Source organism: Eleutherodactylus coqui, chromosome 2 (genome assembly GCF_035609145.1).
Source record: "Eleutherodactylus coqui strain aEleCoq1 chromosome 2, aEleCoq1.hap1, whole genome shotgun sequence".
Lineage (NCBI taxonomy): Eukaryota > Metazoa > Chordata > Amphibia > Anura > Eleutherodactylidae > Eleutherodactylus > Eleutherodactylus coqui.
Genome location: NC_089838.1, coordinates 303629988 through 303657814, shown reverse-complemented (window position 1 = coordinate 303657814; position 27827 = coordinate 303629988). Strand labels below are relative to the sequence as shown.

General features: G+C 41.7%; 1 protein-coding gene across 1 annotated transcript; it reads left to right on the top strand.

Moving 5' to 3' along the window:
- On the top strand, window positions 1-26475 carry LOC136610229 (olfactory receptor 5G26-like). Its single transcript, XM_066589465.1, has 5 exons — window positions 1-68; window positions 1281-2220; window positions 14844-14904; window positions 24787-24853; window positions 26340-26475. Exons 1-5 carry the CDS (start codon window positions 1-3, stop codon window positions 26473-26475), a joined length of 1272 nt encoding a protein of 423 aa, XP_066445562.1.
- Window positions 26476-27827: the final 1352 nt, after the last annotated feature.

Genomic DNA, 27827 nt, shown 5'->3' with positions numbered 1-27827 from the left:
ATGGCATCCCAGGCTCTGGCTCAAAGCTCCTGCTCCTGGCCGCGGAGCTCACAGCTCCTGCACAAGCTGTGAGTGTCCTTGCCGGCCCTTCCTTGGGACCACCTGTCCTGCTTGTGCCCGCACTACTCACAGTTCCTGCCCCCACTGCCACCTTTGGTGTGTTGTAGCAGGCCCACTGTGTCTGTATTTGGCAGCTCTTCCTCGTGCTCACAGCTCCTGTTCCTGACCATGCTGTGACTGTAGGCGGTGGCCTCCCAGCAGCACTGAAGGTGAGTCAGCGTCTGAGCTGCCTTGTACCTGCCCTGGTGTGAATGTGCCTGGTGCCATTTCCATTACTTTGGCTGTCATAAAGGAAGGTGAGAGGCTGCGCCTGGCACATGTCAGCGATGGTGAATGCCTGTGGGGCACATTGTCACCATCGATGCACTTTGGCTTCCAGCAGCGCCGGGGTGTATGTTCCCCGGTAAAAGTGTGGATTGGTTTTTGCTTGCCATGGAGGGTTAGGGTGAGGGATTAGTTATCGTGTTAGGCTTACATTCGTAGCTGTAAATGCTTCCATGTTTCCGCTGTAACATGGAAGCATTAATAGGTAATAAAGTACACCTAAAACGAGAACTAATCCCTCACACTAACCCTCCACAGCAGGAAAAAAACAATTCACATGCTGCCACTAGGACCTTCCAGCATTGACCCAATCGGGAGCTAGGGGTGTGACAGGCGCATTCCTGCATCCAAGCCCTGTCAAACCCCTAGCTTCCAGGGGCATCAAGATATAATAATACCCAGTAATTCAGAGAGCATAAACTTTCACTACCTTATCAGTGTCTAGTTAAAAAAGTTTGTTTCTGTTGCAGTAATCCTTTTAAGTGGAAACCAATCACATCCATGTCTGTGTCTTGTCATAAGTATGTCTATCATAAGTGTGTATAAATATGCATGCCTCTACTCCATTTTAGCCTGACGAAAAACCTGAGAGGCTCGCAAGCTCACTACTACATCATGTATTTTTGTTAGCCATTAAAACGTATCATATCTACAAGACTACGTGGTTTCTCTTGCTGAAAGCAATCACAATACTTCTATAGGAACCCATTGGTTCCTATAGAAGCGCGTCATGTGCACACCTCTCATGCGGACGGACAGCGCCCATGTGAAAGAGGCCTCATAGTCAGATATTCCATTGATGTTTTTGCAAATGTTCATTTAATAACTTTTTATTCTATTCAACTTCTGCAATTTGAATGAGTATAATCATTATGTATTTTTGTATTCTTTTCCAGAGACAATAGAGAAGTGGAAATCATGAATCAGACTATAATTGTAACATTTTACATGACAGGGTTATCTACAGACCACTATGTTCAATTATTACTCTTTGTGCTGTTTCTAATCATTTACGTATGTTGCTTCGCCTGCAACATTTGTATGATGTTATTGATAAGGATGATGCTCCATCTTCATACACCCATGTATTTTTTCCTAAGTCATTTATCTTTTGTAGACTTATGCTTTTCTTCAAGTATTACACCTAGGATGCTGGCGGATTTTACATCCAGCACAAAATCTATTCCCTCTATAGCTTGTGCTACTCAAATGTTTTGCTTTTCCCTATTTGCAGCCACTGAGAGTCTGTTGGTGTCAGCTATGGCATATGACCGTTATGTTGCAATATGTCGACCCCTGGTCTATCACGGTATTATGAACAAAACTATGTGCAGGGGCTTGGCTGCAGGAGCGTATGTTTGCAGTTTTCTTGCATCTATTACTATCACTTCACTTGTATTTCCTCTATGTGGTTCTTATACAATCATTAACCATTTTTATTGTGATATCCCACCACTTCTAAAGCGTTCATGTGGCCACTCTCGTATCAGAAGATATGCTGTCATTGCAATGACCCGTGGAATAGGAAGTGCTTGCTTTCTTGTAATATTGTTGTCTTATGTATATATATTACGTACCATCCTAGGAATTCAATCAAAAGAAGGCAGATCAAAAGCATTTTCAACCTGTGCTTCCCATCTCACAGTAGTCATTACCTTTTACACCACTGCACTTGGAAATTATTTTAGACCAAGCACAGGTTTAAATGCAGATGATATAGGCAAGGTATTTTCCATTTTTTACACTGTGACTCCTCCATTATTGAACCCTCTCATATACAGCTTTAAAAATACAGAAGTTAAAATTGCAGTGGTGAAAGTGCTTAATTTAGATAAGGTACAGAAATATTAAAATCACTTAAGGAGGATTTCCTGTATTACTCTTGGTCTATTCCAACCTCCATCATTTTACCTTATATGAACATAGAACAATAAACAAAATTCAGTAGCAAATGGAAGTCTATGTGTGTTATGCTGTACTCCGGTTTAGTAGTTATACATAGCAGTGGTGAGCATTTTTGGCACCCCCTAATATTAAAGGGGTTGTCTCGCGCCGAAACAGGTTTTTTTTTTCCATAGGCCCCCCGTTCGGCGCAGGACAAACCCAAGGGATGTGTTAAAAATATATATATATATATATTACTTACCCGAATCCCCGCTCTGCGACTTCTTCTTTCTTCCTACTTCTTCCTTCACCAAGATGGCCGCTGGGATCTTCACCCACGATGCACCGCGGGTCTTCTCCCATGGTGCACCGTGGGCTCTGTGCGGTCTATTGCCGATTCCAGCCTCCTGATTGGCTGGAATCGGCACACGTGACGGGGCGGAGCTACGATGACCAGCTCTCTGGCACGAGCGGCCCCATTCACCAGGCAAAAGACCGCACAGCGGAAGCGCATCTAAAAACGCCAGAAGAAAGCGAAATTAGACGGAGCCATGGAGACGGGGACACTAGCAACGGAGCAGGTAAGTGAAAAACTTTTTATAACTTCTGTATGGCTCATATTTAATGCACGATGTACATTACAAAGTGCATTAATATGGCCATACAGAAGTGTATAACCCCACTTGCTGCCGCGAGACAACCCCTTTAAGTACACCATGTAAAACAGGTCTTGAATATGTCTCATGTAAAAAATGGAATCCAAAGAATAAATAGGAGAAAATCTTTATTTCCCATTTTCCCTGAAAAAATAATAAAAGTTATACAATGCAATATATGTACTGCAAAATGAAACTATTAAAAAATACAACTTGTCCAAAAAAAAGCAAGCCCTCATATGGATATGTCAATGGAAAAATTAAAAAGTTAGAATGCAACAATAAAAAAACCTGAAAAATTAGTTGGTCATATTATTCGCAAACAGGCTTTGGCACTAAGGGGTTTTGAAGTCATTTTATGCTTCATTTCTTAACCACAATGGCAAAGACGCGAGAGCTGTCTGAGCAGCCCAGAAATGCTGTTATCACTAATCGCCAGCAATCTAAAGGGTACAATAATATCACCAGAGGCCATTACATCCCAGCGTCAACAATTTGAAATGTTTGAAAGAAGTTTACTACTAAGGGCTTGGCCAGACGAGCATTGCTTTTGGATGCGCAAAAAGAGCAATTCTAAAAGAATCAATGGGTTCCTATAGAAGCGCACACATGAGAGAATATAGACGTGCAAAATGGCATGCACCTGACAAAGATAGAATCTTGGCTATCTTTGTTGTGCGATGTGCAGGAGTTTCTATTGACTCTAATGGAAGCAGGAGTTAATGGAAACTCCTTCTCTCAGAATAGATTACAGCTTACAGCAGGGTATTTAAAAGGTGCTGCCCAGAAGCACATTTTAAATGCCCTGCTGCAAACTCCTGTTAGTCCCTGTGGGCATGAGGGGACTCCCCGAGGATTCCGTTAATCCCCTAACAGGAATTTACAAGGGGATTTTTCTTAAGTGTTTCTAGGCAGCACCTTTTAAATGCCCTGCTCTATCACATAAGGTTTTTGGACTTTTGATATACCCCATTTTCATGGATTTTACCAGTAATATTAACTTTTCATTACTCATGATTGCAGGTTGTTACGAGATAGCTCAATTTTATAGGATTTATTTATTACTAACTATTTTCAAGGATATGCAAAGATATTGTTCTGGTGACCAAATGAGGTTTAACACTTCTAAATGATAAGTTATAGACATGTGCAGGGGAAGTACAGGTCAACATTACATACTAAATGGGAAACCACTTGGCAAAACCTACATGGAAAAGGACTTGAGGATTTTAGCTAATTGTTATCTAAACTGACGCAACCATTGGGTGCATCAAAATAGGTCTAGGGGCACATGACGGGAACATTGTACTTCCTCATTACAAGTCACTGGTCAGACTGCACATCGAATACTGTGTACAGTGTTGGGCACCGGTACTCAATAAAGACATAACAGAACTTGAGCAGGTTCAAAGGCGGACAACAAAAGTAATAAATGGATTGGGAGGCCTACAATACCCACAGAGGTTATTAAAATTGGGGTTATTTAGTTTAGGAAAAAGATGGATGAGGGTTGACCTAATAATTATGTATAAAAATATCAGTGGACAATACAGGGAACTCTACTATGATCTATTTGTACCAAGGACTGTGACTATACAAGGGAGCATCCTCTACATCTAGAGGAAATAACATTTCTACACGGACAAAGAAGGGCTTTCTTTACTATTATACAGTGAGATTATGGCACTCTCTGAGGACATGGTAATGGCAAATTTGATAATAAAGTTTAAGAGGGGCCTGAACACCTTTCTTGAGCCTTACAATATTACAAGTTATAATCACTATTTACTCCAGAATTGTAGTTGATCCAGGAATTATTTTGATTGCCAGATTGAAGTTGGGAAGAATTTTTTTTCTTTTAACCCCTTAGTGACCAAGCCTGTTTGCGCCTTAATGACCAGGCCAAATTTTGCAAATCTGACATGTGTCACTTTAACATGGAAAAACACCAGAAAGGTTTTGCATATCCAAGCGATTCTGACATTGTTTTTTCGCCACATGTTGTGCTTCATTTAGGCGGAAAAAATAGACCGATAGAAATTGTGTTTATTTATTAAAAGCGCCAAAATTGGGAAAATTTTGAAAAAATCGTCATTTTTTCACATTTCCAACTGCAATATCTTAAATATGTGCAAACATAATATAGAAATTTTTGCTAAGATTTATATTTCCACCCGTTTACTTTATTTTGGGCGCACATTGGAAAAACTTTCGTTTTTTTTTAACTATTTAGGAGACGTACAAATTTAACATTACTTTTTAGCATTTTGAGGAACACTTTGTTTTCCTATACCAAGCCGAGATTGGAAAGGCTCATGAGTGTCAGAATAATAGATACCCCCCCAAATGACCTCATTTTAAAAACTACACCCCTTAATGTATTCACTGAGGGGTGTCATGAGTATTTTGACCCCACAGTTTTTTTTCAGGAATTAATTCAATTTAGAGGAGAAAAAGTAAAATTTCATATTTTTGCAAATCTGTCATTTTAAAGACATATTTTTTTCCTATAGTTTACATGAAAATCAGGATTTACACCCCAAAATGGATACCCCTATTTCTCCCGTGTTCAGAAATATACCCATTGTGGCCCTATTGTTATATCTGAGTCCACAACGGGGCCCAAAATGAAAGGAGTAGTCAGTGTCTTTCAAAACAGAAATTTTGCTTGAAGTCCTTTTAGGCCCCATAGCACACATGTAGAGTTCTTGAGCGCCCAAAACCATAGAAAACCCCCACAAATGACCCCATTTTGAAAACTAGACCCCTTAAGGAATTTATCTAGGGGTGTACTGCATATTTTGACCCCACAGTTTTTGAATGAATTCAAATCAAGCAAAAGGAAAAAATTGTGATTTTCGTTTTTTCGGCAATTCTGTCATTTTAAAAACAGCTTTTTTTGTACAGCACACATATGAAGGAAGACTTGCACCCAAAAATGGATACCCCTGTTTGTCCCGTGTTCAGAGACATACCCATTGTGGCCCTAATCTTATGTCTGGATACACAACGGAGCCCAAAATGAAAGGAGCGACCGGTGGCTTTCGGAACACAAATTTTGCTTGAAGTCCTTTTAGGCCCCATTGCCCACTTGTAGAGTTCTTGAGCGCCCAAAACCATAGAGAACCCCCACAAATAACCCCATTTTGAAAACTAGACTCCTTAACGAATTTATCTAGGGGTGTACTGCGCATTTTGACCCCACAGTTTTTGAATAAATTCAAGCAAAGCAAAAGGAAAAAATTTGGATTTTTGTTTTTTTGGCAATTTTGTCATTTTAAAAACAGCTTTTTTTGTACAGCACACATATGAAGGAAGACTTACACCCCAAAATGGATACCCCTGTTTGTGCTGTTTTCAGAAATATACCCATTGTGGCCCTAATCTTATGTCCGCATGCACAACGGGGCCCAAAATAAAAGGAGTAATCGGTGGCTTTCAGAACATAGATTTTGCTTGAAGTCCTTTTAGGCCCCATTGCCCACTTGTAGAGTTCTTGAGCGCCCAAAACCATATAGAACCCCCACAAATGACCCCATTTTGAAAACTAGACCCCTTAACGAATTTATCTAGGGATGTACTGCATATTTTGACCCCACAGTTTTTGAATAAATTCAAGCAAAGCAAAAGGAAAAAAATAGGATTTTCATTTTTTGGGCTATTGTGTCAATTTAAAAACAGTTTTTTTTGTACAGCACACATATAAATGAAGGCTTTCACCCCAAAATGGATACCCCTGTTTGTCCCGTGTTCAGAAACATACCCATTGTGGCCCTAATAGACTTACAGGACCCATGGCTAGGCCTACAATGAAAGGAATACCCGTTGGATTTCAGGGTACCACTGAATAAATTTCAGGCCCCATTGCCCACTTATCGAGCCATTGAGCGGCCAAAACTATAAAGAACCCCCTCAAATGACCCCATTTTGAAAACTAGACCCCTTAACGAATTCATCTAGGGGTGTACTGCGTATTTTGACCCCACAGTATTTGAATGAATCTAAGCAAAGCAGAAGGAAAAAGTTACGATTTTCAATTTTTTTGGCAATTTTTTCAATTTAAAAACAGTTTTTTTGTACAGTGTACATAGGAATGAAGACGTTCACCCCAAAATGGATACCCCCGTTTGTCCCGAGTTCAGAAACATACCCATTGTGGCCCTAATCTACTTACAGGACGCATGGCAAGGCCTATAAAGGACGGAACACCCGTTGGATTTTAGGGCACAACTGAATACATTCCAGGCCCCATTGCTTATTTGTACAGAATAAAGATTGACTCCCTAAAAATTCCCCCCCTCCCCCTCCGCGCCCTTTTTGGCGTTCGCAAATCTTAGATAAAAGTAAAAATGTGAACTGTGTAGTATTTCCGAAGACAGGGGTAATTACGGAGGCTGGTTGGAATGGGCCCATGGGGCAATAAAACCGGGTATCCCCCCCCCCCCCCCTCTCATGCTTTTTGGGGGTATTTCATGACCTCAGTGGCGGGTATGGGGTGTAAAAAGTGGCGTTCCGTGAGTCTCCGTAAGCTTGATGAGGTGCGGCGGTCTCACACAGAAGGCGCTCAACAAGGTGCTCCTGGAACTGCAGGAAAGCGAGCGTTCCCGGGGCTTCTTGTAAAATACGTATCACAGGTAGCTGTCTGAATAACGCCGGGTTCACGCGGGTGCAGGCGGAATCCGCTTGCGGAGGGCCCGGCGGATCCCATCTGTGAGCCCGGCTGTGACCCTGCGTACGGCTGCGTAATGTACTGCGCATAACTGCCTACTCACACAGGCGGTCATGCACAGTACACCTTTGTTTGTATTTCCCGCACCGTCGCTTAGCGATGACACGGGTACCCGCAGCCCGTATACAAGGTAGTTGCGTATGGGCAGCGGGTATATCCGCGACCATGGAGCACAATGGGCTCTATGTTGCCGATTCCGCAGTAAAATAGAACCTGCTGCGTTCTCTTTTCTGCGAGTGGATTACGCAATTCTGACCCGCTAATGTGAGCGGAATTGTGTAATCCAATGCGATTGATCTGCGTATTACCGCGGATCAGAAGCATGCGGAATCCGTCATTCCTATCCGGTCATGTGAGACCGGCCTATGGTAGATCGCTACCTTTTTATCACGTGACCGGGGACCGCTCAACGAGGCCACCCGTCACTGCTCCAGGCTCTCGGCGACCGTTGGTCGCTGGGAGCAAGGAGATTTTAAGTTTCCTGGGCTCCCTGACTCCTGCGCATGTGTCCGGCTTTTTGCCGGCAATCGCATGTGCAGAATCCTGGAAGGTCCACGGAGGAAGATCGCGTCGGGGTTCAAATACGCAGGCCTCCGGTAAAAAGATTCATCTCCTCTCACCGATCGCATCAGTGAGGGGAGATGAAACTTCAAATTTTTTTTTTTACTTTTACGTGATCGCCATTATTGGATAATGGCGAACACGTGACCAGGAACCGCTCACCGCGGACCCCCATTAAATCTCCATGCTCTTGGCTACGTTTTGTAGCCAGGAGCAGGGAGAATTTAAATTATCCTGGCAATCCACAGCTTTTGCGCATGCGCCCGCCATTTTGGCGACGGGCGCGTGTGCAGAAGCTGTGGTAAGGTCCGCGGATAAATCTGGGGGCCTTAGGTACGTACTTTCATACTCCCTCACAGATATGATCCATGAGGGGAGATGAAACGTACGCTTTTTAAACTTTTAAAAACTTTTTTTTACTTTTTTTTTTTTTACTTTTTTACACTTTTTTTTCACTTTACATGATCACTGTCATCCATTGGATGACAGTGATCATGTCCCCGGTATAATCTCTCTGCTCCTAGCTACACATGGCAGCCAGAAGCAGAGGGATTTTAAATTCCCCGGGGCTCGAGCCCGTCTGTGCACGCGCCCGATGTCAATCATCGGGCGCGCATGCGCAGACGGGGATTCGGGTCCCGGGACATCGGGACACCGCTGAGGACTGGGGGTGAGTATTTTCACCTCCCCTCAGGGATCCGATCCATGAGGGGAGGTGAAACTGACTTTTTTAAAACTTTTTTTTAACTTTTTCGCGATCGCCGCTAACCATTGGATAACGGCGATCGCGGTACCGGGGACCGCTCACCGCAGTCCCCGCTGACATCTCCTGCCTCCCGGCTACCTACAGGAGCCGGGAGCCAGGAGATTTTAAATCTCCCGCGCCGCCGGGCCTTCTGCGCATGCGGCTGACGTAATGCCGCCTGGCGCGCATGCGCAGAAGACCGGCTTCGGGCCCCGGAGCGGCAGGAGAGCGGGGAGCAGCGTGCAGGACCTGGGTGAGTAATTTCAGCTGCTCCGATGGATCCGATCCATCAGAGCAGCTGAATCTTTAACTTTTATGTACTTTTATTTACTTTTTTTGCGATCGGCGCTATACATTGCATAGCGCCGATCGCAATGCCGGGGGGGGCTCCGAACAGCCCGGGATGACAGCTCCATGCTGTCAGCTACCTGCGGACACCGACAGCATGGAGCTGTCACGTCCACAGCCCGAGGGGCACTATTCTCTGCAGGAAGCATGTTTTTACGTCCTCAGAGAATAGAGCCCACTTCGGGAGGACGTAAAAACACTATGGGCTGGTCGTTAAGGGGTTAAATGGGGAAAATTGGCTTCTACCCCATGCTTTTTTTTTGCCTTACTCTGGATTAACATTGGGGAGGAAAAAGTTTAAACTGGGGGGATATATGTCTTTTCTCAGTCTAACATACTATATTACTATGCTGCCCTCCAGTTTTGAACAAACAAAAATGGTCACACTGATTCTCTAATTACTGTTTATGCGTGCAGCACTGGCCAGTCAGAGCAGCATGCAGTGTCTTAGACCAGTGTATCTCAACTCCAGTCCTCAGGGACCCGCAATAGGTCATGTTTGCAGGATATCCTAAAGTAAGAACACTTGTGGCAATGTATGAGGCACAGACAATAATTGCAACACCTGTGCAATACGGAGGAAATCCTAAAACATGACCTGTTGGGGGTCCTGCGGACTGGAGTTGAGAAATACTGTCCTAGGGTGGCTTCAGACGAGCGTGTATTTTTTACGTGCACATGCACGCACGAAAACACACTTCTATTAGCCCCAATGCGTTCAATATGGTGTGTGCACATGTCCATGCTTTACAGGCGTGTGCCTGCAAAGATAGGACATGCATGCACCATACGGAATGCACGCATTGCCTTCAATGGAGCCGCGGCTGCTGCTGGCGGCTCCATTGAAAACAATAGTCTGCCAGCACCCCTGCATTGTTTTTCAGGGAAGGACTTTAAATATAAGCCCTTCCCTGAAAATCCTGTTAAAGTGCTGTAAAAAACAAAAAAAATTATACTCACCTTGCTTCAGCTGCAAAGGCTCAGCCGCGTCTTCTCCTGCTGTCCCCTGCTCTGTGGTGCTGATCTATCAGCAACCAATCACAGGCAGCTCTCGCTGAATGACTGACTCATTATAATTACGAAACACCATATGTTTTATTATCTTTTACTACTTTTGCACACTTTTTATTTACAAAAATATGTTTTTTAATCCACACGTTCCAAGACCAGTACATTTTTACTTTCTACTTATAGAACTGGATGAGGTTTTAGGCTATCCACACAAGAGCAAGTTTTTTCTGGCAAAAATATCTCCTATCCCTTCTGTGAAGTAGCCATCCTAACAATTCACAAATCTTGTGCAAAATTCTCAGCTGTGTGAAATTGGCCTTATTGGTACTATTTTGAGGCATATATGTGTCAGGATTTGAATCAGTGACCTCCTGTACGCCAAACAGTAGCCCAACCTATTGAGCTGCCAAGCCTGCTAGATTAGCTTCCCTGAGTCCTGATATGAATGATAGGTGAGAGGTGCCTGTGATTAGCTGAGCAAATGAATGACAGGTGAGAGCTGCCTGTGATTGGCTGAGCGCCAAATCCCCGCCTGCTGAAAGAGTTGTATTACAGAGCTGGGGACAGCGCTGTAAGGACGTGGCTTATTTTTAAAGCCCTCCCCTGAAAAACAATTACAAGATGCTGTCAGCTGGACCCCCTACCGCAGCTGTCATCTGTGACAGCTGTGGTAGGGAATTCTTTATTCCCTGTGGGGATTTAGAATTCCTTAGCTGAATCTGCCACATCTCTAACAGGAGCATCAGGGAATTTTTTATTTCCCGTGGAGATGAAGAAAACATCTGACGTATGCGGCAGATGTGTTCATCCCCACGGTGACGCGGCAGCGGTGGACAGGTGAGTTGTTTTTTTTTTACACTAAAATGTTTGTTTTTCAGGGAAGAGCTTGGAAACAATACGTGCATTCCCTATTGTGCATGCATGTCCTATCTTTACAGGCATGCACCTGTAAAAACATGGACATGTGAACACACCATAGGGAATGCATGTGTTCTAATAGACGAGTGTTTTTGTGTGCACGTATGCACGCACAAAAAAAATCGCTCTTGTGAAGCCACCCTTATACTACTATTGTTCTAGCAGTCTTAAGGATTCATCCAGTTCTAGTAGACACAAAGCCTTCACCCTTAGCTCCCACCTTATTGTGGCCTCCATTTTCCATGGCACTATGCGAGCATACTGGGTGAGTTTATATTACTAGATTGACCCAGTGTTCACTATGCAAACATAAAATGTTTCAAAAAATGGTAGTTATGGACTTCTAAATTTGTTTGGTTAAGTGATTATTTAGAATATAAAAAAGCCTATAGGTCTCTCCCTCTCTTTCTGTCTGTCTTTCTCTATCTCTGTCTCTTTCTATTTGTCTGTCTCTCTCTCTGTCTCTTTTGTTGTCTGTCTCCCTCTCTCTGGCTCTCTGGCTCTATCTGTCTCTCTATCGCTATGTCTGTCATCGCTCTATCGCTCTCTCTCATATTTCTCTCTATCGCTATGTCTGTCTGTCTCTCTATCACTCTCTCTGTCTCTCTATTGCTCTCTCTCTGTCTCTTTATTGCTCTCTCTCTCTGTTTCTCTATTGCACTATCTCTCTCTCTCTCTATCGCTCTGTCTCTTTCTGTCTCTCTATCGCTCTCACCCTCTGTCTCGCTATCGCTCTCTCTTAAGGGGTTTATATTCATGCAAGATTTGTGCATCTCACAATGCACAACTCTTGCTAAAGAAAATTGCCATATGTGAAGCCAACCTTAGGCCTTATTCCCACGACCATATATACGCAGCTATACGCATCTGAAGCATTGGATTCCAATATATTTATTCAGATGAACGATTTTTGGCCATGTAAAAAAATTGCGCTGGGAAGAATAGCACATTGTTTACAGTCACTGATTTTATACGCTGCATCCAAAGATAGGTTTTGTCTTATCTTTTTACTAAAAATGCTGGGAGCTCCGATACACTCCTATTAGAGCTGAAAAAAAGAAGGGTGGGGGGAGCCTCTATTTAAGCTTTAGTAGTTTTTCTGCAAATTTCTATTAATCAGGGAATCACTGCAGCATATTTTTTTGCTGATACGCAGCAGCTGCCCATATGAATGGCAGAGAAGACGCAGCTAAAGTTTGGGACCCGATCGCTGCTATTCTTCATTCATGCAATTTTACAGCTCATGTGAAAGAGCCCTCAGGGCTTATGCACATGAGCATATATTGGCCGCTATTTTCACAGCCAGCTCATATACGCTACCATCTGATCCATTGGATTCCAATTCATCAGATCACACATGCGTATTACCCTGGCGTAAAAGCGCACAGCTGGACAAATCTAGCAGCAGGCGCTTTTAGGCCTTAATCAGACGACCGTTTTTTGCCGCAATTTGCGGATCGCATGACGGATGCGCAGCCGCAAATCACATGACCGGGGCCGAAAAATCGCGGAAAAATCTGCAGCTAGCAGCGTTTTCGGCGAAACGGGCAGACACGAGGAATCGTAGATCGCACCTATCTGCGATCTGCAATTCCTTGTGTTTTATATATGCGCTCAATGGGGCCGGCGGCAGCAGCGCCTACCCCATTGAGAACATATACTACAAAGATCATTCTCCTCTGCCACAGCTGTAACAGCTGTGGCAGAGAAGAATGATGTTCGCCCATTGAATTCAATGGAGCCGGCAATACAGCCGGCTCCATTGAAAGCAATGGGCTGCCGGCGAGCGCGGGATGAATTTTCGGGAAGGGCTTAAAAATATAAGCCCTTCCCTGAAAATCATCTTTAAATGTGTGAGTTAGTAGGGAGTTTAGCAGCATGACTGATAAACTCCCTCACCCTTATCTCCTCCCCTCTGGCTGTTTGCAATGGGAGGGTCAGGATAGGGGTGGAGCTTAGCTCTGCCCCATCCCGCCCTCTCCAATTGCAAACAGACGAAGGGAAGGAAAATGGCAGGGAGCCGGTGAGGGGGGGGGGGGGGGTTAGCAGAACTAAACTGTCTCCCCCTGCCCGGTAGCATTGCGGCCTTCGTGTATATGTGTCGGGTCCATTCCACTGTGGAAAACCTTTCTACTGCAGAATTAAAGACTTCTTGTTGAATTGCTGTTTCAGATTGCTAACATACAGGAGATTTTATTCCACAATCAGGGCTCAGTCAGACAAGCAAGTTTTTGAAAGTTTTTTCTAATGAAAGCAGTCACATGTCTGTTTTTTTACAAGCATTTAAAATTCACACCTGCAAAAGACAGGTCACGCAATTTTTTTTCTACACGCGTTGTGTGATTTTTTTTTTCCTGCACCTATACATGTGTGAAAAATTACCTTGTCTAACTGAGCCCTTAAAGTCTGTGGAAAAAAACACAAGAAATTCGGCAAGGCATTCCACAGAACACATTCTGCAGTTAAAAGTGAAACCATATCCGCACTAAGAGCTTCTGCAGATTGCAATTTTGTGCATGGTTTTGCGAAAGCTTGTGCAAATCGCAGCGTAGAACCCTCTGATTTCAATGGGTTCCCTCACATTCAGTGTTTTGTACTTTATTTTCTCGTGTATGCAAATATCCGTCTGCAGGAGCCCTAATTGACAAAATCTCCATCTACACTGCATCCTGGGGACAATTCTTTCCTGTGTGAAAGGTGCCTTATAAACTTAAAGGGGTTGTCCCACGGCAGCAAGTGGGTCTATACACTTCTGTATGGCCATATTAATGCACTTTGTAATGTACATTGTGCATTAATTATGAGCCATACAGAAGTTATAAAAAGTTTTTTACTTACCTGCTCCGTTGCTAGCGTCCTCGTTCCCATGGAGCCGACTAATTTTCGCCCTCCGATGGCCAAATTAGACGCGCTTGCGCAGTCCGGGTCTTCTGCTTTCTTCAATGGGGCTCCGTGTAGCTCCGTGTAGCTCCGCCCCGTCACGTGCCGATTCCAGCCAATCAGGAGGCTGGAATCGGCAATGGACCGCACAGAAGAGCTGCGGTCCACGGAGGAAGAGGATCCCGGCGGCCATCTTCACCGGTAAGTATAGAAGTCACCGGAGCGCGGGGATTAAGGTAAGCGCTTAGCGGTTTTTTTTTTACGTCCCTGCATCGGGGTTGTCTCGCGCCGAACAGGGGGGGGGGGTTGAAAAAAAAAACAACCCTGTTTCGGCGCGGGACAACCCCTTTAAGGGTACCTGCACAGAGCTTCAGAGAATCTGCTGCATACTTCTGTTGCATTTCTGCAGTTAGCCAAAGTTAATCGGCTTTGCAGAATTTGCTGCATTTTTTTCTCGCAGAATATATAATTGCTTTTTTCGTTTGTGGAATTCCCACCGTGAAAAGTGTTGCATTTTCTTTTATATGGCAGCGCTAGTTCCTGCTTCTGAGGTCACACTGGCAAATTTTATTTCTTAACATTAGATTTTTATTAGAAAAGGCAATTAAGAGTACATCATATAAACATGTTGCATTGATTCTTATACAAGGATACAGATAGAGGAGACATACATAGCATAATATTCATGTCCTTTTCTTAACAACATCATTCTTAATTACTCTCTTAGGCATTTATGAGTTTCCTTATCTCTATAAACTTTATGAACTGCCCTATCGATAATTCCTCTGGTGAGAAACATTCACTTTTAATCAGGCTTCAAACATTTAACTTTTATGAGTAAACTTATAACTTAAATACAGCTTCTTAACAATATCCCAATGTTCTTAATTTTGATGGTACATTACCCACACATCCCACATATCTGAGTACTTATTGACTGTATTGGAACGGATGGCCAACCATTTTTTGAATGCACTGGGTTCTGCCATTCGGCTCACAAATTCCTCTATGTTAGAAGGATCAAGGGATTTCCAGTGTTTGGCAATGATTATTTTGTCCATCATGAGGGAGTGGCCCATTAAGTATCTGGTAGGTAGGGGCAACCCTCCGAGGCCCAACAGCAGCATCACAAGTTTTGGATTTCTGGGAACTTTAGTTTTTAATATCTTTTGTAACAGGTTAAAAATACTCTCCCAGAAATGTTTCACCTTCAGACATGCCTAAAACAAGTGTGTCAATGAACCCTCTCGACCACAGTTCCTCCAACAAAGGCCAGCTCCTCCTGTGATGTGGCTGGCTATAAGTTGGGGGGAGTAATACCATCTCATTTGTATTTTTTATTGTGTTTCTATTATAGCTGCACCCCTGGTGGATTTTAATGAATATGTAAAAGCCTTCGTCGATTCTTCTACAGAGATATATTCTCCTAAGTTTCTTCCCCAGTTTTGAAGGTGCACCCTTTTCAATAAGTTGTGGTTACACGTCAACACATCAAAAAAAGTCTGGTCTCTAATTTGTTAAAATTCAGCAGGGATATGAACTTTTTTATTATGTCATGTGGTAATTTTATATTATGAATAGGAATTGTTCTCAGAAAAGATCTGATCCTAAGGTAATCACATATAATTTTAGTGTTTAAATGGTATTTTGTTTGTATCCACTCAAATGGTTTTATTCCATTAGATGTTACTAAATCTTTCACTCCTAATAGTCCGTTCATATTCCAGCTTGACACATCTGGATTTGGTATAAAGAATTTGAGGACTTCTGCTGTTATTGTGAGTTTCCTCAGATGGTCATAAGATTCCTCAGATGGTCATAAAATACTGCTCCTAGGCGCATTTCAATAGAAACGGGCCGGAGCTGTCCAGTGCATTGAATTCAATGGAGCCGGCAATACAGCCGGCTCCATTGAAAGCAATGCGCTGCGGGCGATCGCGGGATGAATTTTCGGGAAGGGCTTAAATATATAAGCCCTACCCTGAAATTCATCCAGAAATGTGTAAAAACAAAAAAACCGATGAATTCATGAATGGGTGTGAGTGAGAGCTGCCCCTGATTGGCTCAGCGCAATCGAGAAATTTTTACACATTTCTGGATGAATTGCAGGGAAGGGCTTATATATTTAAGCCCTTCCCGAAAATTCATCCCGCGCTCGCCGGCAGCCCATTGCTTTCAATGGAGCCGGCTGTATTGCCGGCTCCATTGAATTCAATGGGCAAACATTGTTCTTCTCTGCCACAGCTGTAACAGCTGTGGCAGAGAAGAATGATTTGTCTAGTATATGTTCTCAATGGGGTCGGCGCTGCTGCCGCCGGCCCCATTGAGCGCATATAGAGAAGAGAACAGGAATCGCAGATCGCAGATAGGTGCGATCTGCGATTTCTGTTCTATAATTTATCGGACGAGCGCATAAAAAGCGCTCATGTGTCCGATACCATTGCAAAGCAATGGTTTTATTAAATCGCCGGACACATGCGCATGCGCAAATCGCGCAAAAAAACGCCCGTGTGACTGAGCCCTCAGAGTGTATGCCTGCCATGCTTTAATCGTTACTATCACAGTGGGAGATCTAGTATCTCTTTTTTCTGGGCCTCCATGTATATTTCACACTGGCAAACTTTATTAACAAATACCCACAAACACAGATTTTCAAGGGAGCTGTGAGCGTTTCTGCAGCGAAAAAGCTTGAAAAAAGTGCAACATTTGTGGATTATGGTGTGGTTTTTATGTTACACATTGATCTTCATGACACAAATCAGCTGCAGATGTATAGATTCTGCATCCTAAATAGTCATGCTGTGGATTTTTAAACTGCAGTGGTTTTGAAATTTCATGCTTTTCCACTGCAGTCCAAGACGTGATTGGCGATTTGTAAAAGCTCATTCACTTGCCTTGTACTGTGAACACAGCTGGGTTTCCACTGCGATTCTGCCGCATTTTTCAAAAAACCTGTGGATTGATTGCTTAAAATTTTTCACACCACATAAAGAAAATTTCTGAAATCTTCTCCACATTTCTGAAATCTTCACATGGCTTGCACTATAAATGTTGAAGAATTTCCGCAAGAATTCCGCTAGAGGAAATGCCACGGCATTGAATTCTTCATGCATGAAGGCAGCCTAAGGGCTTCTTCAGATGGGCGCATACACAAATACGTTCACCGCTACAGAGTGTATTTGCGCATGTACCAGTCAAAAGTCTTTTTTTCTTTTTACAGTGCAAACTTTGTGCTATTGTGCACAAATCTATGCCCTATATATCTATAAAAATTAGATGTCACAAAGATAGTGCAAGGCCTATTTTTTCTTGCGCACACTAATATCATGTGAGAATCATGCTAGTGAAAACAAAATCAATGTCCTTGTTTTGTCACATTTTGTGGGCGTGATTTTTATGCCTCCACAAAATGTGATGAACACACGGTCATTTGTTTAAGCCCTTTATGTAATGATAATGTTTTCCACATCTGTAACATAACAGTTATTTATGATATGTAAAAAAATGGCAGCACCATTGGTGCAAAAGTATTTCATCAACAGTAGAAAACGTTATTCATCACAGGTCATAGCAACAACATTTCAACCCGGCATATGTTTGTTTTTTTTAAAAAGACCCTTATACCTGGTTAAAATGTTCCTGCTATGACTTGTGATGAATAAAGTTTTCTACTTTTGATTAAATACTTTTGCACTACTGATGCTGCCGAGTTTTTGGATATCTTGAATTGTTTAGGATTTTGATCTGATCCAGTAGAATCCCAAGGTTTGGGTTTAGGTGAGTGCTGCTGACACCTGTTTTCTATTATAGAGCCTCGTGTGGTGCAGTGTGAAAGCTCTCACCTATGACCTAAAGGTTGCAAGTTCAATCCCCACATGATTCAGGTAGCTGGCTCAAAGTTGAACCCAACTTGGTGGGAGGTAATAAATAATAATTACCTGAAAGTGCTGCAGAACAAGTTGGCACTGTACAAATAAGATGTATTTTTATTATTTTATAAAACTTATTTTTAATATTGTAACAAAAATTAGGGAGAGCGCCATGCCCATGGATGGAAGTAATGAATAATGCCAGTAAAAATTACTTACCGGGTGCAAGGCGGAAACAACAAAACTTTTGTGTCCCGCCTATACCTGGAGTCCAAGTTCGCCTTTAGGGGGTTTCTTTAATGAGGATCCTTCCGTAGTATCCAAAAAAAACTATATATGTGCATCTAATAATTACACATCTATGCCCTTTTGGAGAGCAGCAGCTGAAAAAATACCCCAAGATTCTTAAGAAAAATGGGGATGATGCAGTAATACAAAGAAAAAAGAAAAACGTTTTCAGCTGTGCTACAATGCAGATCCTCAACAGTGAATAGGGAATAAGCTTCTAGACTAGTTAATAGTAAGCCAATTTTTATTCCCACGAAACATACTTCAAAAATAAAAATACAAATACAAATAAATACAAAATGTGGATAAGCTTATCCATGTTTTGTATTTATTTTTATTTTTGAAGTATGTTTCATGGGAATAAAAATTGGCTTACTATTAACTAGTCTAGAAGCTTTTTCCCTATTTACTGTTGAGGATCTGCATTGTAGCGCAGCTGAAAACGTTTTTCTTTTTTCTTTTTAATATTGTGAGATTTGGGTTGTAACACTATTGCTTTTGCTATCAATTTTTTTGAAAGTAGTTGTTGGTGCAAAAATTTTTTATTCTGTATAGTTTTAAAACTTTAAACGAGACAAGTAAGACCACATTCACACCTGTTCAGGCTTTCCATCTCTCTGCTTTGTTTTTGGAGGAAAGAAACTAAAATAAGACTAAGAAAAACTAGATCTGTTTATCTTCCTCATTGATTTCAATGGGGTTTCAAAAATAGAAAGCAAACAGAAAGGCTTCTGGTTTTTTTTTTTGGATGGAAAAATAGTGCAGTCTGTAAATTAGTGGGGAAAAAAAGCTGATCCATTCGTTTCCATTTTTTTCAGTTTCCTTCAAAAATAGAGCAGAAAGATGGAAACTGGATGTGAAAGCAGCCTGATCTTGAACTTATTGTCATCATGAATGATTCATAAGCATTGAGCAGTGGGTTGGACCCAATGACCCTGGAGGTCCCTTCCAACTCTACCCTTGTATGATATAACCGTATTGATTACTATTACATATGTATCATAGTATCTGCAAATATCTACATAGATAAATTCAGAAAGGTTACAAGAGGACAAGAGGAAATTAGCTAAGGGGATTCATTGCATGAAAACAAGGATCAGCTCTAACGAGGATCCCAGAGAGAGTTTCTCTGTTGTCACATTATATTTTAATTTTCATTTAACATTTCATTAGACCTGTAACAGTAAACATGAGTACGAGACTCTCTGAGACTTATTATAACAGAAGCCTTTGGGAAAACATATTCTCTTATCTGACGAGAATAATTCTGCTGCAATGGCTATGTGAAATGAACTTGCCGTACAAAATCCCTTAACTCTTCACGGAACTTGGAATGTTTAATAGAAGCATATAACATTATGTTAAAGAGATCCATAGGCGTAACTGGAAGTTGCTGGGCCTCAAATCAAAATCTATAAGTGGGCTCCCTCATCATATTGACTTTATAGTTATAGTGTTTTCTTATGTGCCAGAGAGACCTAATAACACTATCAGGCACCTGAATCCAAGTGTAATTGTTTCTTTTGCACCTCCTATACTGAACTCTGCCTCCCGTATGAATTTAATAGTGTGTTTTACATCACTTTCACACAATTCAGATTTCCTCAGTATAGCATCCACATTTTTACGCCAACAATAGAAGTGAAAACTAAACACAAGACAAGCATAATGGAAAGACTTGGCCTCATGTAAAAAGCCGTATCACTACTATGATCTGTAGCATCATTTTCATATACGTGTATGGGGCCAATAGTATTCTGCCATATATCCAATTTTATACAGAGGCATACAGAATTTCTTCCAATGGGATTACATACAAATTCTATGCCAATTATGTTTCCTAAAATCCCATTTACTGCACAAAATGTGATCAATCAGTTCTGTAATCTTTTCCTCACACAAATATATACATTCTGGTGTGAATACTTGCTAAGCTTGACTGGGACCATAAAGACTAGATGGCTTGAGACCGACAACTGATGACAAAGTCCACAGCTGGATAGAAGAACGTTGCATACAGAGTTTGTCCTGCAGAGGGAGACGACAGGGGCTAAAACGAATAAGAAATTATTGGATGGCTTTTGTCAATAGAATTAAGACATTTGTGAAGAAAACCTTAACCCCATAAGGATGCAGCCTAGTTTGGTACATAAATTGGTTATACACATATAATTACAAGTTATTACATATCGAGAAGTTTGGGGATAACTTGCTAATCATGGAGGTCTTACCAGTAAAATTCCCACTGATCCCGAGAATGGGTGACCCGAGTTCCACAGTGAGGAGAATGTATAGCGATGGCAGTTCAAACATGCTACCGCTACTTTCATTTTCAATAGGAGCAAGTGCAGCAAGTGCTTGGGTATTTCCATCAGCCCCCATTGAAATGAATGGACTGTGTATGATCGGCCAACGCTACATTCACTGTGAAGTCAATGCAAGTTGGAGAACCATCCACACAGTGATGAGAAAAGGGGGACATGGAACCCCTCTCCTCAGTCTTCGTGAGGTTCTCAGCTGTGAGATCTCCACTTATCAGCAGGATATCCTCTATCTTGTGAATAGAAGATAACTTGTAATTCTGATACAGCACCTCTTAAAAAGCCATACATTTTGTACTCTTCTGTCCACATAGCCATATAAGGTCTTGTTCATTGCATGCCAAACTGTATTTGTACCATTCTGGGGTACATATAATGAACTGTGTAACTTTAAACTAAAATTTGTGGTGGTGGTGGTAGTGAGGAGGGCACAGGTTGAAAAATACATTAATTCTGACATTGTTTCTTTTTCTTTATTTTATGGTCTCGACTATGCAGTATAAATAACATGATATTTTTTTCTGCAGGTTGATACAATTACATAGACACCAAGATGATATTTTTAAAGGGGTTGTCCAGCGGCAGCAAGTGGGTCTATACACTTCTGTATGGCCATATTAATGCACTTTGTAATGTATATTGTGCATTAATTATGAGCCATACAGAAGTTATAAGAAGTTTTTCACTTACCTGCTCCGTTGCTAGCGTCCTCGTTTCCATGGAGCCGCCTAATTTTCGGCGTCTAATGGCCAAATTAGACGCGCTTGCGCAGTCCGGGTCTTCTTCTTTTCTCAATGGGGCAGCTCGTGCAGGATGCCGGCTCCGTGTAGCTCCGCCCCGTCACATGCCGATTCCAGCCAATCAGGAGGCTGGAATCGGCAATGGACCGCACAGAAGCCCTGCGGACCACCGAGGGAGAAGATCCCGGCGGCCATCTTCAACCAGTAAGTAAGAAATCACCGGAGCGCGGGGATTCAGGTAAGCGCTGTGCGTTTTTTTTTTAAGTCCCTGCATCGGGGTTGTCTCGCGCCGAACGGGGGGGGGGGGGTTGAAAAAAAAAACCGTTTCGGCGCGGGACAACCCCTTTAAGGTTTTTACACTTTTGCACAAAAAAAAACATTTTTTCAAAAATGATTTATTTTTCATATAGCTGTACTCAATCACCTATAACATTTTTTCCATCAAGCTGTGTAAGGGTCTGTTTGTTGCATGACAAGCTGCAGTTTTATTTTTACCATTTTGGGGTACTTACAACGTTTTTGAATCATTTTATTGCATTTTTGGGGGGGGGAGGGGATGACAGAAAGAAAAAAACTGCATTTTGCCTCTGTTTTTAGATTGTTTTTGCAATATTCAGGGTGCTGGATAAATTAGTTTAGTTTATTGTACAGGTTGCTACAGATTTGGCATTACCAGTTTTATATTTTAAAATAGCTTGTAGGGACTTAAACCTGTCATCATAGAATCACTCAAATAATACATTGCAATACTTCGGCATTATTGTATTGTCTCTATTCTTTTATTTTTTCAGCCACAAAAGACCTTCATGTCACTGTGAGGCCTCTGGATTATCTTGGCAACCAACTGGACATTACATATTAACTTTATTGACCCATTAGATATACTAGTCAGTATGCACCATTCTATTTAAAGGGTTAAACAACCACATGGGAGTTACTTTCAATCCTGGTTGTTCATGTGCGGTGCCAGATATACAGAGCTGTCACCTATAAATGTTGGCTGGGCACAGCTCCTCAGTCAGTGCCATAATATCACAGTGCCATAATACTGTAGTATGATGGGTCACACCGAGTGTGAGCCACAACATAGTATTACAGGAAAATGGTTAAAGTGGTTGACATACGAAACAATTGTATCGCTTTTGTAATCAAAACATTCCCAGATCCTTTAACTGTTCCTCACAGGGTTAGGTTTGCAGACCGCATACCATCTTGGTAACTGCATGATTTTGACTCCATCCATCAAAGGATACTCATGACACCTGTTCTGGTAATCAGTGAATGTCCCAGAGTCTGGACAGCACAGATCAGATGCTTATCAGTTGCTTATCACCTAGCCATCATAAGCATGCTATAATGTATGAACTTTTCACTCATAACATGCTCATATCCGTCACAGTGAAAGTTTGACTAATGTTATGACTATTAGTGAGATAATGAGAGAGGCTAGAAAGCACCAGGAGTGTGACTAAGCTTTGGGCTTTGGGTTTGAAACTGTGGAGACCAAGTGCTGTAAGTGACCAACAGATACCAGGCCAAAACTTTGGAATTAATTTTGTCATCTAAGTCAAGACATATTTGAAAAATATGCCTATGCCTACTAGCCTATATATCCAGCTTCGCCTGAGTTAATTTGGTACAGGTGTTGGTCACACAGAAAATTTTATGATGTGGTTATTTAAGAGGAACCTCGGTCACACAGACATTTTTAGGCCTGATTTGCAGACGTGCTTACGATCTGCAGATTTATAGACCCAATGTAAAGCAATGAGATCGGTCACATGTCCGTTTTTGATGCGGATGTGCCGATAATTTTAGGACACACCGATTCGCAGAACGCATGTAACTGCGTTCTGCGCAAATCGGTGCTTGTATATGCGCTCAATGGGGCCGGCAGCAGTAGCGCTGACCCCATTGAGAACATATACTTAAGATTGTTCTCCTCTGCCACAGCTGTGCCACAACTGTGGCAGAGAAGAACAATGTTCGCCCATTGAAGTCAATGGAGCCGGCAACACAGATGCGGCTGCAGGAAAAAGGTGAGTATACTTTTTTTTTTTTTTACACATTTTTAGGATGGTTTTCAGGGAAGGGCTTATATTTTAAGCCCTTCCCCGAAAATTCATCCAGCGCCTGCCAGCAGTCCATTGCTTTTAATGGAGCCAGCTGTATAGCCGGCTCCATTGAATTCAATTGGCGAACATCATTCTCCTCTGTGGCACAGCTGTGGCAGAGGATAGCGGGCAGCCCTGGGCCGTTTCACTGAAAACGCTGCAAGGTGCAGATTTTTCAGTGAATCGTCGGCCCCGGACATGCGATTTGCGGATGCGCATCTCTTATGCAATCTGCAAATCGAGGGAAAAAACGCCCGTGTGACTTAGGCCTAAGACTGCATGTACAATGTCCCTCTGCAGAATGTGCCACCCATCCCACTCTTCTCACTTTTTACCCTTAAAGGTAACGCCCCTTTTTATAAAATTTTAGCCCCAGACAGGAGGTTGCAATGCTTCTTAGCCTTAAAGGCATGCTCCATCCTTGCAGTCAATGGATGCTTCCTTATGTACTCTACAGCCTTTCAGTATATGCACAGAGGTCAGTTAGATTGTTCTCAGTATATACACATAGAGTTGAGATAGATTCTCCTCAGCATATGCATACAGATGTCAGTTTGACTCTTCTTAGTATATACACATAGAGGAGCATTGGATTTCCCTCAAAATATATACACATAAAGGTGAGGTAGATTCTCCTCAGTACACAAATCATTTCCCCAGGCTTTATGGTTTCTAAGAAAAGAACTCTGCTATTTATTGTGTACTTTCATAGTTTTTCACACTTAAAATTGAGTATTGAAATTGCAACCCCTTTACTTTTCCTATTAGGAGGTAATGAATAGTTATGTAAAATTTTATGTTTGTGTAGTTCAGATGTGTGTTATTAATTACATTACATAGGGGTCACTTATTTTTGCACTTAGAATTGAATAATCGAGTTTCAAGCACTTTACTTTTCCTATTTAAGACATATAGAATGCGTGTACCAAATTTCACGTTTTTGCATTACAGATGTGTAATACTATTTACATTACATAGGGGTCCTTTACTTTTGAGCTTACAATTGAAATATCAAGTTGCAACCCCTTTTCTTTTCCCATTTATGAGCTAAACAATGCTTGTTGTAAATTTCAAGTTTCTACAACACTGGAAAGTTAGAGAATTATATTAGGTACATTACATAGGTGGTCACTTACTTTTGCACTTGGAATTGAATAATCAAGCTGCAACCCCTTTACTTTTCCTATATACGACCTAAAGAATAGTCATGCCAAATTCCAAGTTTGTATGATACTGGGAAGTTAGAGAGTTAGACTAGGTACATCACAAAGGGGTTCAATTTCTTTTGCACTTAGCATTGAATAATCAAGTTCTGACACATTTACTTTTCCTGTTTAGGGTCTAAAGAATGGTTGTACAAAATTTCATGTTTGTACGACATCGGGAAGTTAGAGAATGAGATTAGGTACATTAAATAGGTGGTCATTTACTTTTGCCCTTAGCATTGAATAATCAAGTTGTTACCCCCTTTCTTTTCTTATTTAGCACCTATAGAATGGTTGTCCCAAATTGCAAGTTTGAACAACACCAGGAAGTTAGAGAATTAGATTAGGTACATTACTTAGGGGGTCACTTACTTTTGCACATGGCATTGAATAATCAAGTTGTGACCCATTTTCTTTTCCTACTTAGGACCTAAAGAATGCTCATGCCAAAGTCGGTCAGTCAATCTAGCCATGGGAAAATAAATGTTAACCCCTTAGTGACCAACCCAGTTTGCGCCTTAATGACCTTACCAAAGTTGGGAAATCTGACGTGTCACTTTAACATGGAATAACTCCGTAAAGGTTTTGTATATCCAATTAATTCTGATTTTGTTTTTTCGCCATATATTGTAATTCATTTAGGTGGTACAAATAGACTGATAGCATTTGTGCATATTATTTTAAAGTGCCACAATTGGGAAAATTTTAAAAAATTTCCAACTGCAATATCTGAAATATGTATAAACATACTGTACACATTTTTGATAAGATATATATTTCTATGTGTTTACTTTATTCTGGACACACATTTGAAGTTTAGTAGGCAGGTGCAAGGAGATTTTAAATTTCACAGACCCTCCCCAGCTTTTGCCCCTGCGTTCGCCATTTTGGTGATAAACACATGCGCAGAAGTCAGGAAAAAGTCCGCAGATAAGAATCTCATCAGGGGGCATTGTCAGAGAAATTTCACCTCCCCTCATGGATCATATCCGTGACGGGAAGTGAAACTTTAACTTTTTAAAAACGTGTATGGAATCGCTGTTATCCCCGTGAAATCTTCAGACTCTCTTCTACCTTTGGTAGCCAAGAGCGGGGAGATTTTAAATTGCTCTGGAAATCTGTGGCTTTTATGCATTTGTCCACCATTTTGACAAGGGGGGCATACGCAAAAGCTGGGGTAAGGTCTGTCGATAAATCCGGATATAGCCTTATGTACGTAATTTCATCTCCCCTCACGAATATGACGGTGTGGGAAATATAGACAAAAAAGGTGTACTGCGCATGACCACTTGTGTGAGTATGCAGTTATGCGCAGTACATTACGCGTCCGTATGCAGGGCCACAGCCAGGCTCACAGCTGGGATCCTCTGTGGGCCTCTGCAAGCAGATTCCACATAAGGCCATGTAAGCCTTATGTGTGCTGAGGAAGAGACTCTGATCTCCCTAAGAGAGAGCCCAGAAAAAAGAAGGCCGAGAAGAGAGGATACCTTACAAATTAAAACATCACAAAACTGAATGGTGGCTGGAGAGATCACAGATCCCAAATTAAACATAGAATGCTCCAGCCAAGCTGCCTCTAAATACTTCATAAGATACATGATACTGGCACTAAGAGGATCATTAAAAAAAAGAACTCTCTGAGCTTAACACTTAAGTCAGCTCTGCTATAACTGATCTGGGGGACAGAGTAGATCATCTTGAGAGTAAAACCAGTGAGATCACAAGCTCAAACAATAAGCTGATAGATGCCCACTATAAACTGGAGGAAGACTCTGAGGCCCTGAAATGCAAAATCGCGGATCTGGAAGACCGCAACCGGTGAAATAATATCAAATTCAGATGCATAGCAGAGTCAGTGAGACCAGAAGATCTAAACAAATATGTTCAAGACCTCATGAAAGTTCTGTTGCTAAAATCCAAGACAGAGGCACTCATCCTGGATAGAATTCACAGGCTCCCTAAACCTAGAAATGTTCCAGATAACTCTCCCAGAGATGTGATAGCCAGAGTGCATTTCTACCACATTAAAAAGGAAATTATGAAAATCTCTAGGAATCTCAAAGAGCTGCCTCCTCCTTTTGGAAATATCAAACTTTTCTCAGATTTTTCACAGGCCACAATGGCTGCATGTAGAAAATTTTCTGCAATAACATCTGCCCTCAGAGAGAATAAGATCATGTTCAGGTGGGGCTTCCCAACCAAGCTATTTGTAAACCAGGAATGTAGCATCAGTGTTATTGCCTCCTATGAGGAAGGTATATCTCTACTAGAGAAATGGAATCTTACCCTTACCTAAAAAAGATGTTCCTTCTTATATAATCAGAGACTGGTCCCACAAGCAGGCATACGAAGCAAACAAGAAATCAACATCCAAACGCTAGGGTTTGCTCCCTTTGACTGTTTATACTCCGAATTGCGGCTTTCGTGCCAAAATATGTTAATTCATACGTAGCAGGCTGAACTGTTTACACCCCGGGTTGCGACCTTTCTTTGTTGAGTTCCTGTTAGCCCTAATAGCCAGAAAGGCCCATTTTCTTTACATTCACGCTATTCTACAATTCAAAGGTTAAAAATGTTTGGTTTTTTTCTGGAAAGTTTTTCTTAATCTACCCTTATCAACCCAAAATAGGATACATCTGCAAAAAATATTCTGTCTCGGCATGCCAGTCAACCTAAAGAAGCTTGAACATTTCGGAAGCAAAAATAAAATCAATTTGCTGACTCCACAAGCGATGCCCCTGCAACCTAAATGGAGTTGAATCTGTTATCACTAAATCAAAGGGACTTAATTCACCTTTTAAAAGATCAGCATTGTGCAAAGAAGCTCTTTCTTCCAAAGTGGACATTCTCTGTGTCCAAGAGACTCACTTTGCACAAGACAAAGCTCCCACTGTTTCTCATCTCAGGTTTCATAAGATCTTTAGGGCCAATGCTTCCAAGAAGAAGGCAAGTGTATTGCCATTAGGGAGAGGGAAGATTTTCAAAATAGGTTTCCTCATGACTCTAGTCAATATTTGTGCTCCAAATTCGAGACAACTGAGTTTCATGGCTAAAGTGATGAGGAAAATAAAGAAAGTACAACAAGGAAATTTGATAATATGCGGGCACTTTAACCTCATAGCAGATGACACCCTAGACTCTAGCTATTCTGGTAAAGGAAGAGGCCCCACCTTA

What these genes read in the sequence shown, in the direction of transcription:
- LOC136610229 (XM_066589465.1), top strand. Translation starts at nt 1, where the DNA reads ATGGCATCCCAGGCTCTGGCTCAAAGCTCCTGCTCCTGGCCGCGGAGC. An exon ending in AAGTGCTTAATTTAGATAAG is followed by an intron (nt 2,221 to 14,843) that starts GTACAGAAATAT and finishes TTACTCTCTTAG; the next exon opens with GCATTTATGAGTTTCCTTAT. An exon ending in AAGTTAGAGAATGAGATTAG is followed by an intron (nt 24,854 to 26,339) that starts GTACATTAAATA and finishes TCTGGGGGACAG; the next exon opens with AGTAGATCATCTTGAGAGTA.